Below are 19,156 nucleotides of genomic sequence, written 5' to 3' on the forward strand. Positions count from 1 at the left end.
CCTTCGGACTTTAATTCAGCTGCACTTTTTATATAACACAGCAAGGACTCCATACTAATGTTGCAGTTTGAAAATTGGTCTGATCCCTGCAAACACACAACGTAACTCTCCCTATTTTCCGCTTGTTACAACTTGTAATAAAGTTGTTACATCTTCTTATAACGTGTTTATGACGTATTAGAACATTGTTACAACTTGTTATATTGGTTGTTACAACTTGTTAGGTGTTAAAACTGGTTCAAACGTTGTAGCAACGTCGTAGTTTCGTCGTGTGATTGGCAGGACGTATGTAGTATACAAGGGCTTCAATGATTTCTTATTCAAATTTCTTATGCTTGGTAACAAGGCTTACAGTTACCCGTCTACCTGTTTGACTACCTGGGGCCAGATTCACGAAGCAGTTACGCAAATACTTAAGAACGTGTACATCTTTTCTCAATCTTTGACGGCTTTGGTTACATTTATTAAACAGTTTACAAACATGAAAACTTCCCAATCAACTGTTGTTATTGTTATAAACAGCCTCCTGGTGCTTCGAATCCCATGAACTGTTTAATAATTGTAAACAACGCTGCCAAAGATTGAGAAAAGGTGTTCAGGTTCATAAGCACTTGCGTAACTGCTTCGTGAATCTGGCCCCAGGTCTCAAGAATTCTTCTTTATCAATTTTGTTGATTTCCATTATTATTTTGTACATAGTGATCACAATGCCTCTTTCTTCTATCTTTCACATATGCAATGCCTCTAATTTCCCCTCATAGCTCTTATCTTTCAGTTCTGGAAGCCATTTATTTGCATGAATTTGCACCTTTTCCAGTTTGTTGATGTGTTTCTTAAGATATAGGAATCATGCAACCATTGCATATTCCAACTTTGGTATCACTAAAGTTATAAACAATTTCTTTAGTATTTCACCATCCATGTATTTAAAAGCCATTCTGAAATTGGAAAGTGTGTTACGTGCTTCAGATACGACGTTCTGTACGTGGTCCTCAGGTGACATGTTTCTATCTAGAAACACCCCTAGATCTCGTTCTTTATCAGAATTCTTTAAAGCTTTTTCGCATAATTTGTATGTTATCTGTGTGACCTATTTTCTTCTATTCCACATTCCATACCGTTGCATTTATTCAAATTCAATTCCATTTGTCGAGCGTTCCTCCATACTGAACAGTATACGCATTTTGTCCAGTCCTCCTTCACGGGCATGTCAATTGTCCAAGTTTCTTTTCTTCTCTAGCATTGCAGTATCATCAGCAAACATGCTCATATAATTCTGAATAATTCTGTGTATGTTGATCAGACCACACACTAGAAGGTGAATCGACTTGAGAATGGTCCAGGACGGACCGAAACGTCGCCGTCCCTTCACCTTCTAGTGTGTGGTCTGGGTCAACATACTTTAGCCACGTTATTGTGACTCTTCGCCTGAATTCTGTGTATGTAGGTGCGTGCAAAGTGCGTGATATGGAGAGCCCATGTGTCATGTTACACTTTTCTTGACACTACAGAACAATATCAATATTTCATATTGTGGCAATTATGATCTATATAATTTACAAGCTACTGTACTTACTGTCACATTATATTTAGAATTAATACACTAAACAGGACCTGCTTGTCTACAGATAATGAATGATAACATAGTGCATGAGAGTTTACATAATCATACTACCATTTCTACTTATTGGCAATGAAGTTCCGTACCACTGCTTTCTCTATTTGCCTACAAATTCTACCATATTAGTATTTCACACAAATTAAAACTACTGCCAAATAACGTTTAAACATATTTCCGTATCTAAAAGTCCTGATGTGTATTAATGTCTCCATTTCCAGCTTGTGAACTTGCCGCTACTTCAGTACTGAGGTATAAAGAAGGGATTCCTAGAGTATTTTAAATCTGAATTTTAAGAGCAAATTTCAACCATCATTACTCGAAACTTGCAGTGATAAATCAAAGGGGAGTTGTCAAGCATACTTTTCTTAGAAATATAAAGGGAATAAGGATAAAATTATTTTATGAAAACTGTGAGAGCAACCAAGTGTGTGCGTGCTCTTCAAACATTAGGGATTCAGTTAAAAAAAACACCACACTAGGAAGTCAGCATCCTTACGGGAGATGCTGGGTATGGTGTCGGCGTCGGTGGCGGTTATGATGGCGGGGACGTGAAAAGGGACTGAGATCAGCCCCAGGGGGAAGCCAGTCATCCTCTGTTAAGTTGGTGAGATGCCCAGTGGGAAGGCTCTTGCTCTCTGCCCGCTCACGCATGTGCCTCTCAGACTTGCGAGAGTCTTGCCTGTCCCCACCGAGGCCAGCGGGAAGCACCCTCGCTTCAGCTGACTCCCGTCTCTTGTGCCTAAAGCAGTTATGTTCGGCCACACGGAAACTATTACTTCTGCACAGACCAATAGAGACTTGCTAACCTTCTTGTATTTAACATTCAACACTAATTGTGTTCATATTTTACACAAAAGTACAAGAAATAATCCTATGAAACAATTTATATAAATATTGTTATATAGTATGTATCTATATGTAATTTAAGTACATACAGTAATTTTACAACCTGTATATTATATATAACCATATCATTCAAGGTCTTCTGCACATGTTGAGCTACTCTAATATTTTAATTTATTAAACAGTTAAGATTAAAAGTGAAATAAAAAATTTCATTAATAATTCTAATGGTCATGTAAAAGTGTAAAAATTGACATATGCTGTATTATTAAAGGCAAACTCACTTCTTTGCATATGTAGCAAATATCACTGCCCAATAATACCTATTACATGCTTTGAACATATTTGATGACAAGAAAGACAAGTTAATCACTTCTGTTGACTAAATAGATACCGATCAAATTTAGCAATTACTCTGCATCGTAGCAAGATGATGACGAGCCATATTAATAGGTGGTCGAGATAGAGAGAGATTACTTGGTACAATTAAGCACTTACCTTTGTCTAATATTTTGAGTGTTGCAGGTATTGTGATTATTTTGGTCAGATGCAGTAATTTCACATCCATTTGTTAATTTTTTGCCTTCCTCAAATATAAAGTGCGTATTTAGCCAGGCACTAAATAATTTGTCCTGAAACATTTAGCAACATTAAAAACACTTTAACACTTAAAGCAAATAAATTTAGTCATCCAGTAAAAAATCAATGTGTTAATAACCCAACCCACACATACAGAGTGAGACGGGAAACTGAAAGCATTTCGGTCCATCCGGAATCTTTTGTCAAATTGTTATCGGCCACATTAATGTGGCCTGGTCTCTTCAATCTAAATATTTTAGCCCACTAACCATCTAGGTTGGTCAAAGGTTTTCCCACACACAGCCCACAAAGAGAGGTCAAGGGAGGAAGTAGACAAGTAGACGAGAGTTCAAGGGAAACAGTAGAAAAGTAGACTCAACATTTCAAGGGAGGAAGTAGACTAGTAGATTCGACAGCCCATAAAACACTACCACTATGAGGAAAAATACTAAATAACCCCCAGCCAAGAAAATTTTTACATTAATCCTTATTTAAGAAAAAAAACACACTTGTGTATTTGTGAAATTTATGTAAGGAATTCAGACCAAGTCTTTCACACTCTCCTGAGTGCTTCGTCAAGGTCTGAGTGTGCGATTGGGACTAGACTTATATCTCAACGTCTAATCACTTAGACGTTGAGCTGCAAGTGCCCACCCTCACTTTTATCTCCACTAAATATGCTGTAATCAGACTCCTTTGTCTGCATCATCCCCTATTTCTACACCTTCAAGGTTGGGAGAACCTACTGTCAACTCTAACATCTGAATGCACGTTGATATCATTCAATAAACTTGAAATGTCATTGTTGCTGTGAACACATCAGGAATCACATGTCTTATGACCCAAGCTCAATGGACATGTACTCCCAATCATGGCTTTATGAGTACTGAGGAGGAGGAGCAGGAAACAATTTCCTGAAGGGCAACAGGCTGCCAGACACCTCAATTGACCAGCAGCAACAACCATGCATCAGCTGATTAGTGTTTACTTAACCTAGATTTGCAAACAGATTTATAATAATAATAATTCATTGTGTTGGGGGAAGGGAAGCCAGAGTGTATACGTACATGTTAGTTATCTTGAGGTTATCTTGAGATGATTTCAGGGCTTTAGTGTCCCTGCGGCTCGGTCATCGACCAGGCCTCCACCCCCAGGAAGCAGCCCGTGACAGCTGACTAACACCCAGGTACCTATTTTACTGCTAGGTAACAGGGGCATAGGGTGAAAGAAACTGCCCATTGTTTCTCGCCGGTGCCCGGGATCGAACCCGGGACCACAGGATCACAAGTCCAGTGTGCTGTCAGCTCGGCCGACCGGCTCCCTTAGACTTATATCAAGTTCCCCCGTCCTCCCAGAGTCCAATTACTGACCCCGCCCAGGATGCACCCCCCCCCCACAATAAGCTGACTAACTCCTGAGTACCTACTTACTGCTAGGTGAACAGCGGCATTAGATGAAAGGAACTGTGCCAAACTATTTCTGTCCCACCCAGGATTTGAACCCGGAATTTGCGATTGTGCGTCGAGAACGAACCCGACTGTATTACCGGGACTCTCAATTTACGTTATCTGCATCATAACCCCTACCTACTGTGTGACATTAACTGCCATTTGTTACGGCTGAAGGGTTAATCGTCTAATATATACCAATTGTCTTCATCAGTTTGTATCAAGTATGTACAGACCATCAACCACTTTTAGTTTGAAGAATTGTACATTTTAATTTTGAATATCAACTAAGGCCTAGACCCACCAAAACCGGGCTGTGGTGGGTATGTGGGCCTGCGGGCCGCTCCAAGCAACAGCCTGGTGGACCAAACTCTCGCAAGTCAAGCCTGGCCTCGGGCCGGACTTGGGCAGTAGAAGAACTCCCAGAACCCCATCAACCAGGTATATGTGGGCCTGCGGGCCGCTCCAAGCAACAGCTTGGTGGACCAAACTCTCGCAAGTCAAGCCTGGCCTCGGGCCGGACTTGGGCAGTAGAAGACCTCCCAGAACCCCATCAACCAGGTATCAACCAAGGCAATCAAGCTTTCATGAGATAGCAGACTCGGTGACATTGGCCACCAATGGAAGAATAACCATGGAAATGGTAAAAGTTTCCCACTTTCCTGAAGTATTGTTATTTTACATCCAGACATATTAGTGCTACATGGTTACTCGAGATGGTTTCGGGGCTTAGCATCCCCGCGACCCGGTCCTCGACCAGGCCTCCTTAGTAGTTACACTTTTTAGCAACATCCATATAGCTTTTTCAAGAAATATTTAATAATAAATTGAGGAGTCTTATGAAGTCTTGTAGAAAGACTACTACAAGGTGAAAACAAACTGTCCTGAACAGAACAACAAATTAAAAATTATCTAAAAGTTTCTCCAAAATTCAAGAGACTACATTTTTTTTTACTATACTGGTGACAAACTTACCTACTTAATTAGGTATATTAGAAGAGAAATATGCAACAAGCACCAAGAAGGGAATATAGTACATAGGAAAGAAAAAAAAAGGCAGATAAAATATAAATGTTAAGTTTACCTTATATAAAAAGTGGAGTAATCATTTCACTTAAAAACAGCACACTTAATAATAAATGACGGACAATTACAAAATTACCAACCGTTCGTCTAACAAAGTTAGTTCGTTTTAGCTCAATTTTGATATCGCCCGAAATAGGTCTGGCTACCTCATCCTTTACGGGCAGATATATCGATTCCTTGCCTTTCCGCACATCACACTGCTGTGAGCTATATCCTTTTTTGTTACTATGGGAGCTTATTACCAGATACACCTCTGAAAATTACAAAAAGTAACAATCAAAACTTGCTACAATACATAAAATGTAATATATGTAAACCTACATTACACATATGTTACATTACACATTGGTATTATATAAAAAGCTATGATCAAATTAAGTGATACCTTCGTTTTGGTGGTACCAAAAAAAATCATAAATCAAAACAAATTTTCCCATAAGAAATAATGTAAATGGGATTAATCCGTTCCCACACCCAAAAATATAACTTAAAAATACACTTTATACCAAATACCACTCCTCTTTTGTACCACAGTACGGTATGTATATCTTACCTTTATTGAGGACTCTTACTAGCATGTGGAAGAGAGTGAGGAAGTGGGGAGGAGAAGGAGAGATGTTTGTGTTTGTAGGGAGAGTCTCCTTTCCATTTATAACATCAGGCAGTGATGACTTGTCTGGGAGAAGGAGAGATGTTTGTGTTTGGAGGGAGAGTCTCCTTTCCATTTATAACATCAGGCAGTGATGACTTGTCTGGGAGAAGGAGAGATGTTTGTGTTTGGAGGGAGAGTCTCCTTTCCATTTATAACATCAGGCAGTGATGACTTGTCTGGGAGAAGGAGAAATGTTTGTGTTTGGAGGGAGAGTCTCCTTTCCATTTATAACATCAGGCAGTGATGACTTGTCTGGGAGAAGGAGAGATGTTTGTGTTTGGAGGGAGAGTCTCCTTTCCATTTATAACATCAGGCAGTGATGACTTGTCTGGGAGAAGGAGAGATGTTTGTGTTTGGAGGGAGAGTCTCCTTTCCATTTATAACATCAGGCAGTGATGACTTGTCTGGGGTACTCTCTCCCCTACGATTTGCAGGCATACCACTAGGATCTGGTTGTGGCTGACTGCTTGCTTGTCTTACTAAGAATCTCTCTAAAGATACTTGTTTTTCTCTATGTTTTAACACTTGTCTGTAGTGAGACATCATATTCATTCACTATGAATGATCTCTTATTTTTCCTCTATTGTCATCCTTACAACTATTTTCTTTGGTTGAAATTCACCACTGACTTTCTTGGTACCCACGGCATGATATATACAGTAATAAGAACTTTTAGGTTCAGAAACCAAAAAAGTAGAAAAACAATGACATTCTTTACAAAGAATTCAAGTGCGGTCGCGGTCACCACTCTACGGGACACACTGGTAAATAACTGAGTGTGCTTCGACCCACGCCCCCAACACCATGCGCTTGTTCGACCCATACACGTATCAACAAGTGCCATATTCCAAGTAAAACGTCGCACACCATGCGCTTGTTCGACCCATACGCGTATCAACAGGTGCCATATTCCAAGTAAAACGTCGCACACCATGCGCTTGTTCGACCCATACACGTATCAACAGGTGCCATATTCCAAGTAAAACGTCGCACACCATGCGCTTGTTCGACCCATACACGTATCAACAAGTGCCATATTCCAAGTAAAACGTCGCACACCATGCGCTTGTTCAACCCATACGCGTATCAACAGGTGCCATATTCCAAGTAAAACGTCGCACACCAATTTAAATTTTACGATGAATTTGACGTCGTATACTAGTACCAACAAAAATCAGACTCTAAAGCAGTCATACACCAAGGTACCACTGTATAATATAACAGATAAAAAATACTAAATGTTTGAATGAATGCAAGCAAAGTGCCCAAATGGTGACAGGTGTGCTACTTCAAAAAGATGAACTGGTCCACCATGAATTTGTTCCACATGGATAAAGTGTCGACCACGGTTTATTTCTAAATACTTCTCCGAGAGGCTGTACAATAGTCCCAAGGTCAGAATGTCTTCCAGGGCTTGAACAGATATTTTTTTATACACAAACATCCCAACAAATAAAAAAAAAGGATCTTTTATTGGATCCCCGTAAGACATTCCGTAAGACATTTGAACCTAGTGAAATATATGTCGTACTCAAGGTCCTCGTAAGGTTTAATGCTTGCCTTGGCAATAACTGCATCCTTTAACGACTCAACTGAGCAGAGCGCCTAAAGACTCTCTGAGGTGTTGTGAATTTTTTTTTTAATTAGGCCATATTTTAATGTTTTTTAATGTTTCTATTACTCTTTGTGATTAGAAATGAAAATGGTCGAGTTTGGAAACATTTTGACATTAGCTGAACATTTATAAAAACAAAAATATGTCCTTCACAACGGCACCATGAAATTTTTACTAAAAACAGGTGTACAGTGCAAGGGTTAAATTTGTTTAATATTATTGGAAAGAGATGATATAAATTGGTGAAATTTTTTATATTTTATTGGTGAAACAATATACCCAGTGAATAGTAGAGGTACCATAGACAGAATCAGAGAATACTGTATAAACATCAGAGGCCCAAGGATATTTAATACCCTCCCAGCAAACATAAGAAATACTGCAGTGCAAAAAGAGATGTTAAAGATAAAATGAGACACGTTCCTACGAGAAATATGGTACCAACCGGGTAAAAATGGATAAATGGGGAGTAGAATAACCCCCTCAACTCACTGCACATATACTCCAGGGGCCAGATTCACAAAGCAGTTACGCAAGTACTTACGAACCTGTACATCTTTTCTCAATCTTTGGCGGCTTTGTTTACAATTATTAAATAGTTAATGAGCTCTGAAGCACCAGGAGTCTGTTTATAACAATAACAACTGTTGATTGGGATGTTTTCATGCTTGTAAATTGCTTAATAAATGTAACCAAAGCCGTCAAATATTGAGGAAAGATGTACACGTTCGTAAGTACTTGCGTAACTGCTTCGTGAATCTGGCCCCAGGTGTATATAATATATAAATGACTGTACCGTCCACTTAAAACAACTGACCTGAATTTACACTGGATAGTGGGGCAGTCATTCTGGCTTCCCTGAGACGTACATAAGGTGGATTATAATTAAAGTTTGAGGTGACTAGTTTGGCATAGTACTCCACATATCTTCTTTGGCTGGGTATAGTTACTCCCTGCAAGAAAATATAATTGTACTTTTAAGAAGTATGTAAAGTTCAGTATGATTATACAGTACTGTAATGACAGATTCACATTGTATAACAAGAAGCCGTGCAAACATTTTTTACAGGATTCTGGGGTTTCAAAACAACAAACACTTACTTTTCTATCAAAAGTTCTCTTATCTCCATAAAAGTCCAATGCATCTTGTGCTAAAATCTTGAATCGGCAGTGAAGTAGGTAGCAGCATATCATGACGCCTGTTCGGCCCTAAGGAAATTTAGGGAATAAAAACTTAACATGCCGAGTCATCAGCATAAACACAAAATTAACATCAAAACTAGTTCAAATGTAACAAAAAAAAAAAGAAAAAAGCATTTAATGTAATGAAATGCCATTTTCTGGGTGAGCCCTGGAGGCTCCCCGAAGCTATCTGGATGAGCCCCGGAGGCTCACTGAAGCTATCTGGACGAATATGTGCTATATTATTTTGCGATCATCAGTCCCAGGGGTTCTTATGCCTACCAGGGACCACAAGCCAGAACCTGGTCACCTAAGAGGTGCAGGGAGCAATGGCCTATGAACACTTTACATTTAAAGTACAATACTGTACTGTATGTCATAATTGCCATCGATCATCAAGGACCCAGAAAGGTAGGCAAGAGATCACTGTCTGGTTAACCTGTGCAAGCTACATCCCAAAAGATCAAAATAACTCCCCTAGAAAGCAAACAAGCAAACCTTCATGCAACTAGCACGTCTGCTCATTAGTGCTCCCTTACCCAGGGCAAAACGGAAAGCCCTAGACCCCCTGACGTACCCCAATGGCAAAGACAACAACAAATGATGTAGTCCTCAAATGGGTAGCGATTCCCGAATGCCCCGGGGAAGATAACCCTGACACACAAGGGCAGTACTCACGGAGCCTAGGGAAGGTCACCCTAGGCGCCTGACAGCTGGGTGGACAGCGTTTCGGATTCATAGTCCTGAGGTTCCGGGTTTGATCCCCGGTGGAGGCGGAGACAAATGGGCAAAATGTTTCTTTCACCCTGATGCCCCTGTTACCTAGCAGTAAATAGGTAGCTGGGAGTTAGACAGCTGCTACGGGCAGCTTCCTGAGGGTGGAGGCCTGATCAAGGACCGGGCCACAGGGACACTAAGCCCCAAAATCATCTCAAGATAACCTCAAGATAGGCGCATGCTGCTTCTGTACACTAAGACATCTGGCAGCCACCACACCAACACACAGCTGGAACACAGGGCAAAAATCCAGAACACGAACTTGAGGCCAGAGGTGACTGAACTGTCCACCAGCACATCAGTTCAAGAACAGGAGTGGTGGGCTGCTGGCTCCCCCTTCCCCTCTACAGGGGCGAAGGGGTAGTACTAATGATTGGAAGTGCTAGTCGCATGAAGGTTTGCTTGTCTGGTTTCTTTCTAGGAGAGTTATTTCGATCTTTTGCGATGTAGATTGCACAGGTTAACCAGACGGTGGTGTGTTTTGATTCACCTACCTTTCTGGGGTCCTTCCTGGTCGATAGCAATTATAACATACAGTACTGTACTGTACTTTGAATGTAAAGTATTCATAGGCCACTGCTCCCTGCGCCTCTCTGAGGGGACCCGGTTCTGGCTCATGGTTCCCAGTAGGTATAAGAACTCCTGTGACTGATGACCCCAAACTAATATAGCACATATCAGTTCGGATAGCTTCAGGGAGCCAACGGGGCTCCCCACAGAAAATATAATGTAGTATAATGGCTAGTGAACAAGTGTGAATTGCAATAGAAAGGTTAAATTTTAGTGACAAATCTTGGCACTCAACACCATCAATAGACATTTCTCAACAATTAATCTAATACACCCATCTGCACATGCATGTATATATATACAGAGGTGTGTTTACACAAACACACCGCATACAAATATGCACTAACACTCATGTGAACCTTCCCTGCAAACACACACACACACACACACACACACACACACACTTTGCTGGGAAGACGGGACACCACGAGCATAGCTCTCATCCTGTAACTACACTTAGGTAATTACACACACACACACCATAAGCCACACTACATCACACACCTGTCCCCTATTTTCCACTTGTAACAACTTGTAATAAAGTTGCTACATCTTGTTATAACTTTTTAATGATGTACTAGAAATTTGTTACAACTTGTTAGGTGTTAAAACTTGTTTGAACCTTGTGGCAACGTTGTAGTTTCGTTGTGTGTTTGGCAGGTTCTACCTCCCACCTACCAAACACTTTCTACTTTCTACTTTCTTTCTACCTTCCCATAGCTCATTGTAAGCCTTTCCATGTTAGTTTTTCCTGTGAACATGACATGCCAATTAGTTAACAACCAGGTATCTAATTACTCTCTGGTAAACAAGAGGCAAATGGTTATGGATTGGTGCCCAGTCAATCCTCTCAAGCCATCAGGGACTATGGGTGTTGATACCTTCCGTATGTTCTAGACATTATTAAACAAGTACAACTTATTTCATCTTCTCAATTCTCAATTGGCCTTTTACAATCTTTTGTATAGCTGAAAATCCCTTGACAATTAAATAATATTTTCGATTGCCTATTTTTATCGTCTATGCAAATACTTGTTACAGAACAAGATGGCTCGTGAATGTATTATCAAGACCACCTTGGCCTTAGCACGTACAGTACAGTATTTGCATATTGTGCCAAGGTAATGCCTCTCTCAATGTTTCTCTTCAAGGTTCTTGTCCTTTAAAAGAGTACGTTATCAACAATTCTCTCTGCTTCATTAAGTAAAGCCTTTCAGAACTTCTTTCAACACATTTGCATCTTAATCTACCTACAAACCTCCACACACTACATGCCAAGCAGGATATTGTAATCAACCTTAAAATGTACACGCTGAAACCATAGTAAAGAACTCGACCCAAGCAAACAAAAAGAAATGCAAGTGACGCAGTTTTGGTCCGCAAGTCACGAGATTCGTGTCATAAATTGATATGGGTCCAGGACAGACGGGTCCAGGACAGACCAACACAGCATCACTTTCATCTCATGCCCGTGGGTTGGGTCGTTTATTTTCAGCCACGGTATTGTGATGTGTTCTCTTCAACCCATGTAACGTAAACAAATCCACAAGGGCCGTGACCAGGGTTCGAACCTACATCCGAGAGGATCCCAGACGTGCCTTAATCCCATATAACGTACCTTTCCAGCCTTACAGTGCACAACTGCCACATTTTTCTGATCTTCATTGAGCCAATCTGCCATATCTTTGCATAGTGGCTCGATATCAATCAGAGGAGGAGGATTGTGGTCAGCAAATGGGAACGTTCTAACGCGGTTATGGAATCTTGCTACGTCGTACGATCGATTTCTCTCAGAGCACCTGAAAAATAAACAACACTGCAGACCAAAACATGTACTGTATACAGTACTCAACTTCTCAATATAAGTTTAAAATGTTACTGTATCTACCAGGTATATGACACACTGATTTTACAAGGATATTCAGTGGGAAAAGAAATACGTAGAACTGTATATTTCATTGTATATTTATTGAAAGCAATGTTCAAGTGGTTTTGTAGGATAAAATATATGATTCTGTACATGGTAATACAATATTTATTCTGTTGGACCAAAATCATGCATCCTACCCACCAACAAATGTGTAATATTCCTTGAAATACAAAAGTATTGCTTAACTGCAACTGCATCATTTATGTACTGTATATACTACAGTACTAGGAACAGCAAGTGTTCTAGCACCAATTCTTCTGGGACTCTACCAATTCCTATCTTGCTTTTCCACCCTTTTACCTGCATTCTTTTCTATTCACTGAATAGATTTCCATCTAATTTAGTACAGTAATCACCTCTTCATGCTACAAGTAACTAACCTTTCTGCTATTTGTCCACAGGTTGTGTCCTCAATAAACTAAAACATACACGTGCCGAGACACTACTAGACGAGATGCTTACTGACAAGTGTATTGTATATCAAGTTTATAAACTGTCTACTTACAAATTATATATTCTATAATGGTCCTTGTGTCTGTCTTCTAGGAAGCGGCATACGTCATCAATATGGTTTCTGTAGACACCCTCCAACTTCTGAGCAGGGAAGCCCATGGCGATAAGACGATCTGTGATATCTGGGTACCTGGGTTAAGGCTTACAACTACGGGTCTGGAGACAAAACTTTAGCAAACGCCTATTTTATTGATTGCATTTCAACACAATTAATATATGAAATACACAAACTCTCTATGATTATCAAACCTTTTAAAATACCAGAGGTACATGCAATAAAGCCTACAAGAGTAAAACAAAGGCAACAAAACCCTAAGAATACTCAAATGAAACTTCGACTTGAAGGAAAAGAAGGTAGTTATTCAACTATCTCATTCTGTTTGTATGTACTTTTACCTAAGTAAACTATTAATATTAGTATTATTATAAATCTCTGGTGTGCCCCAATTTGAATTATTGTATCCAAACAAGGAGACCTCATCTTCAGGACAAATCTGCTTTGGAGAAAGTTCAACACCTAGCAACAATAATAAATCCAGAACTAAGTCGACTCTCGTACCAGGATTAGGGCTAACAACACCGCAAACCAGACAAGACAGGGCTGATCGCATTGAAACTCTTAAAATACCGAACAATTTGGAGGATATTGATCCAGATCATTTCTTTGAAATGGTTAGATGCAATACAAACATGGTTTAGGCATGACAGGACGGATCTCATTGAAACTTTTAAAATACCGAACAAATTGGAGAATGTCGATCCGGAAAATTTCTTCAAAATGTCAGATGTAACACAGACAAGGAATAACAGTTTCAAGCTCAACAAGCCACAATGTAGGACTGAGAACAGGCAATGCTTTTTCACCCACAAGGTTAATAACCCATGGAACTGCCTACTTGCCGAAGCCGAAAATGCCAAAACTCTCTTAACTTTTAAAGTACAGTACTGTACAGCTGGAAAGGATCATCAAGGCAAATGGGGGGACCTTTGACAAGCCACCAGCTTCCTGTCCTCGTCAAGGCCACTAGTGTTAGTGGCTCTCAGGTAAACTCAGGTAAAACAAAGAGCAGCCGTTTCAAGATCAACAAGCCACAATCTAGGACAGAAACTGGGATATTCTTTTACACCCATAGGATTATAAACCCATGGAACTGCCTACCCGCTGAAGCTGTAAATGCCAAAATATTGCTGCAATTCAAAATCCAGCCTGATGAAATCATCAGGACAAATGGAGGAACCTTTAACAAGCTGCCTGCGACCCGTCCTGTGGCAGGTCTGTGGATAATGTGGCCCATAGGTAAATTACCTATTTTCATAATTGCCACCTACCACACTTACCCCAAAGGCAGGTATTCCAGGTCCCAATGCCAAGCACATCTCAAATAAAAATTAAATTAGAAAAAAATATCTATAATACACCCTACCCACATATATCTATAATATGCCCTACCCGCAAATATCTATAATATGCCCTACCCACAAATATCTGGAATTCACCCTACCCACAAATATCTATAATATGCCCTACCCACAAATATCTGGAATTCACCCTACCCACAAATATCTATAATACACACTACCCACAAATATCCATAATACATCCTACCCACGAATATATATCTATACAGTAATACTGTACTGTACTGTACTGTACACCGTACCCACAAATATCTAGTACTCCCTACCTAACCAAAATAAAAATAATACAAAATACAAAAGGGCCTACCTGCCTAGATCCCATTTTACATGTACATATTAAGACACAGAGGAAAAAGAATCTGTGGACACTGTGGTGGAATGGGACATTGGTGGACAGGATGTGGGTGAGGTAGGGGAGGATGGGTTAGCGGATGGGTTCTGAACAGGGTAAAGTTATTCCTGACAAATTTAGATCGGGTGAAGAATTTTTTTTTTATCTTGCTGCCAGACGGCAGCAGGCACGTGACCCAAACTCCTGTTCTGAAAGCTAGGTGTCAGGATGAATATTAAAAACTATTATTAGGTAATTTTTAGTGAAAAGCCCATTCCAATGAAAGAGAGATTTTTGTCAAACAGCTTATCCTACACAAATTATATTAACTACAGTACAGTATAGTTAATGTGGATAAAATGTCCAAAATAATTTAATAATAATAATTCAGTGTATTGAGGGACAGGCAGCCAATGTATATATACATGTTAGGCTTATATCAAGGTTGAACTACTGACTTTCCCCAGAATACCTGTACAATCCCATAACGAGCTGACTATCTCCTATTTACTGCAGGTGAACAGGTGCATTAGGTGATAGGAAGTGCACCCAACCATTTCTGTCCCACAAGCAATTCACAACCACAATTCCGGTGCAGTTCACCGGAAAATTTAGTTTTTGTACTCTGGGATTATAATGGGTGTACCAGACACTTTATGAACAACCTAGCCATTAATCAAACATGTCCTAGGTCTAAAGGAGTAATCCTAAGCCTAACAGGTACAATCTTAGGCCTAATTCATTACTGTACATCTGGGCCATTGGTAATGTGTACGTCTGGGCCATTGGTAACGTCTAAAACCCAGGTAACTGATTTATGTGAGTGGTATATAATTAATTTATTAACAGCTAGTTGTGGGTCGGGAGTACTAGACATTCGTGGGAATGGTGCATTATAGATATTCGTGGAAATGGTGCATTATAGATATTCGTGGGTAGGATGTATTATGGATATTTGTGGGTAGGATGAATTATAAATATTTGTGGGTAGGGCATATTATAGATATTTGTGGGTAGGGCGTATTATAGCTATCTGTGGGGTGTATTATAGATATTTGTGTAGGGTGAATTATAGATATTTGTGTAGGGTGAATTATAGATATTTGTAGGTAAGGTGAATTACAGATATTTGTGGGTAGAGTGTATTATAGATATTTGTGGGTAAGGTGAATTACAGATATTTGTGGGTAGAGTGTATTATAGATATTTGTGGGTAAGGTGAATTACAGATATTTGTGGGTAGAGTGTATTATAGATATTTGTGGGTAAGGTAAATTATAGATGTTTGTGGGTAGGGTGTATTATAGATGTTTGTGGGTAGGATGCATTATAGATATTTGTGGGTAGGGTGTATTATAGATATTTGTGGGTAGGGTGTATTATAGATATTTGTGGGTAGGGTGTATCATAGATGTTTGTGGGTAGGGTGTATTATAGATATTTGTGGGTAGGGTGTATTATAGATATTTGTGAGTAGGGTGTATTATAGATATTTGTAGGTAGTGTATTTTAAATATATTTGTGGGTAGGATGCATTATAGATATTTGTGGGTAGGATGCATTATAGATATTTGTGGGTAGGGTGTATTATAGATATTTGTAGGTAGGGTGTATTATAGATATTTGTAGGTAGAGTGTATTTTAAATATATTTGTGGGCAGGATGCATTATAGATATTTGTGGGTAGGGTGCATTATAGATATTTGTGGGTTAGGCATATTATAGATATCTGTGGGTGGGGTCCATTATAATGATTTATGGGGAATGTGTGTGTGTGGCATATTATAGGAATCTGTTTAGGTATTGCAGCAAGGAACACTATGGGTGTGATGTGTTCAGTGGAATATGACTCGAAGATTAAGCTATAGGGTGTATGGGTAAAGGTGAGAATTATGTTATCTGGGAGTGCTGTATTTTAGCAATTGATGAGGGAGGAAGTTATCAGGGGGAAAGCGCCAAAGTATTACGACTATATAGCACTGGGAAGGGGCCAGGAAAAAGTTTTGGGATGGGACGCGGGGAAAGGAATGGTGCCCAATCACTTGGATGGTCGGGGATTGAACGCCGACCTGCATGAAGTGGTTGGAATAGCAATTGATGAGAATAATGCAAAGTTATGGTGATAATGTGATGAGTAAGGCTGGCCGCAACTTGTTGGAAGATTTAAAAAGATGTTGGCTTTTGATATTCATAGTGTTCACTGTGTCATCTCTACTCGTCAATATGATAAATCTACACTTCGTACCTTTTAATTTGTTTAAATAAGCTTTCATTTAAGTGTGAAAAATGGAGACCAAACCTAACGTATCCTACAAGTATCGTCCATCAGGGACGTTCGACAAGCCGCCATCTTCCTGTCTTTGACGAGGCCACTAGTGTTAGTGGCTCTCAGGTAAACTACAAATGTCTCGTCTCTTATTTTGTGGTGTTTAGGTTTTAGGAAGCATGATTACACTGCAGATGAACTTACTGTAAATTTATGAGAAATGTGGCTATTAATAATTTAAATGTAACTCATGGGATATGTAGTTTATGTAATGCATGCAAGTGATGGACAAATCCACAAGGGCCGTGACGAGGATTCGAACCTGCGTCCGAGAGCATCCCAGACGCTGCCTTAATCGACTGAGCTACAACATGGTAAAAAAAAAGTTGAAACCGAAGTTCTACTGAACGTACTGGATCCTGCAGCCTCTCAGAGACACAAACCAGGGTTCGATTTATTTGTTCATTTGATGCAACACGTTATTTGTGATTTGTGTGTGTCATGCAAGAGATATTAAGTTTGTGTAATGTGCATGTACTCACCTAGTTGTGCTTGCGGGGGGTTGAGCTCTAGCTCTTTGGTCAGGTGTGTGTGCGAGATATAAAAAATAGTATATATGGGTACTAAGAGCATTTATAAACATTAATACACAATAAAAAATTGTGAATAAATAAATTCACATAAGAATTGTAAACCATATTCCCAGTATGTAATATGTAGGTCAAGTATAGTTAAATGCGATGTGTACAACAGATTTAAGTATATGTGTGCATGTGAAACTGTTAGGCCTATAGGCAATGTAATGTGTGAATTGTTTTTTGGTTTAGAAATGCACATTAGCAGTGAATAGGATATGTGAGGTTTGAACAATACGTGAATAACCATGAACCACCACTGTCACACTGCAGTCAAGCCTTTGCCGGCAAATTTACCACCTGCAGAGTCGAGTACAAGCTGCCAGCACACCAGAAATGAGCCAGTAGGCCTAGAAATAGGCCTACAGGTGCCAGCCTCCGACTCTCCACCACTACTCGGGGCCAGCCGTCTCTCAAGGCCAAAAAAAAACATTTTTCCACCATTTACCACATTACTCCACACCTTTTTCCATCACTACATAACACTGCTCACCACCACACTGCAAAACACTGCCAGTAACACTAGAGATCTAAGCAGCCGCCTGCAATTGCGGATTTAATAGGTCAGAGGGGGAAGCTGTGATGTTGCATAGAGTAAAATCCCAAAAGTAGAACGCCCCTTGTCTAGCCTCTGCACTAAAGGATACAGCTGAGATCCAGGTCGTAGCCATCTTCTTTGAACCTGCGCTTTCGTTTGGACACCAAGTTCCGTATGCCCTTGCTCATTGTGGCGTCATTTGAGAGAGAATGTTGGGTGGGAGGAGCACCGCGGCGGCCACAACACAACCAACACAACACCAGTCTTAACATTTTCCCCCACGCGCAGGGAGATTTCCCCGGCAGCGTCACTCACTCTCCTCCCCCCAAATGTCGTACTGCAGCCAGTTTATACTGGATCTATTCTCCATCCCTCACTCCCCTAATCCTTCTATATCTCTCTATATCTCTCTATATCTCTCTATATCTGCTATATATTGACCTGCCCGAAACGCTGTGCGTACTAGTGGCTTTACAAGAATGTAAATACTGTACTATCCAGTGTATTCTCACAAACACAATGTACCTTCTTGTATATATATAAATAAATAAATAAATAAATAAATATAAAACTCTCCTGTTTTAAAATACAGCTGGGAAATATCATCAGGATCTTTGACAAGCCACTGGCTTTCTGTCCTCATTGAGACGACTAGTATTAGTCACAGGCATGAATAGACATCTCCCACAGGTAAATTCAGGTAAATAATATAGTAATCTATAATTTCTTCACTTGTATAGATTGTTAGTATTTGCAATTTATACTTGAGACCCGCTATATAGCAAGTATATATGTCGTTTTGTATAATTTCAAGTCTAGACAGTTCCTTGTGTGTTAGGTAATTTATTCCAATAATATATTAGAACAATTTATTATATAAATATACTTTATAATATATATATATATATATATATATATATATGTCGTACCTAGTAGCCAGAATGCACTTCTCGGCCTACTATGCAAGGCCCGATTTGCCTAATAAGCCAAGTTTTCCTGAATTAATATATTTTCTCTAATTTTTTTCTTATGAAATGATAAAGCTACCCATTTCATTATGTATGAGGTCAATTTTTTTTATTGGAGTTAAAATTAACGTAGATATATGACTGAATAGCCCGTAAGTGGTACAATTTTTTTTTTCTCAGTAT

General features: G+C 39.6%; 1 protein-coding gene across 31 annotated transcripts in view; it reads right to left on the minus strand.

Annotated features, from left to right (window-relative positions):
• Positions 1–18,293, minus strand: part of LOC123774433 (phosphatidylinositol 3,4,5-trisphosphate 3-phosphatase and dual-specificity protein phosphatase PTEN) — an 82,493-nt gene extending 64,200 nt beyond the window's left edge. For 12 of the 31 annotated variants that reach the window (XR_011223437.1, XR_011223436.1, XM_045768759.2 and 9 more), the window contains exons 1-8: positions 18,115–18,290; positions 12,809–12,938; positions 11,992–12,172; positions 8,946–9,053; positions 8,662–8,797; positions 5,658–5,830; positions 2,963–3,096; positions 2,118–2,399 (exon numbers count right to left, since the gene is read on the minus strand). Coding sequence is in view for 22 of the 31 variants with exons in the window: in XM_045768759.2 (XP_045624715.1) it covers positions 2,118–2,399; positions 2,963–3,096; positions 5,658–5,830; positions 8,662–8,797; positions 8,946–9,053; positions 11,992–12,172; positions 12,809–12,938; positions 18,115–18,277 (1,307 nt within the window). In the remaining 9 variants the exon portion in view is untranslated. Of the gene's footprint in view, positions 1–2,117; positions 2,400–2,962; positions 3,097–5,657; positions 5,831–8,661; positions 8,798–8,945; positions 9,054–11,991; positions 12,173–12,808; positions 12,939–18,114 lie in introns of all 31 variants that reach the window. The other 19 variants (XR_011223431.1, XR_011223433.1, XR_011223430.1 and 16 more) reach the window with 6 other exon arrangements.
• Positions 18,294–19,156: the final 863 nt, after the last annotated feature.

The sequence above is a fragment of the Procambarus clarkii genome, chromosome 61, assembly GCF_040958095.1.
Source record: "Procambarus clarkii isolate CNS0578487 chromosome 61, FALCON_Pclarkii_2.0, whole genome shotgun sequence".
Classification (NCBI taxonomy): domain Eukaryota; kingdom Metazoa; phylum Arthropoda; class Malacostraca; order Decapoda; family Cambaridae; genus Procambarus; species Procambarus clarkii.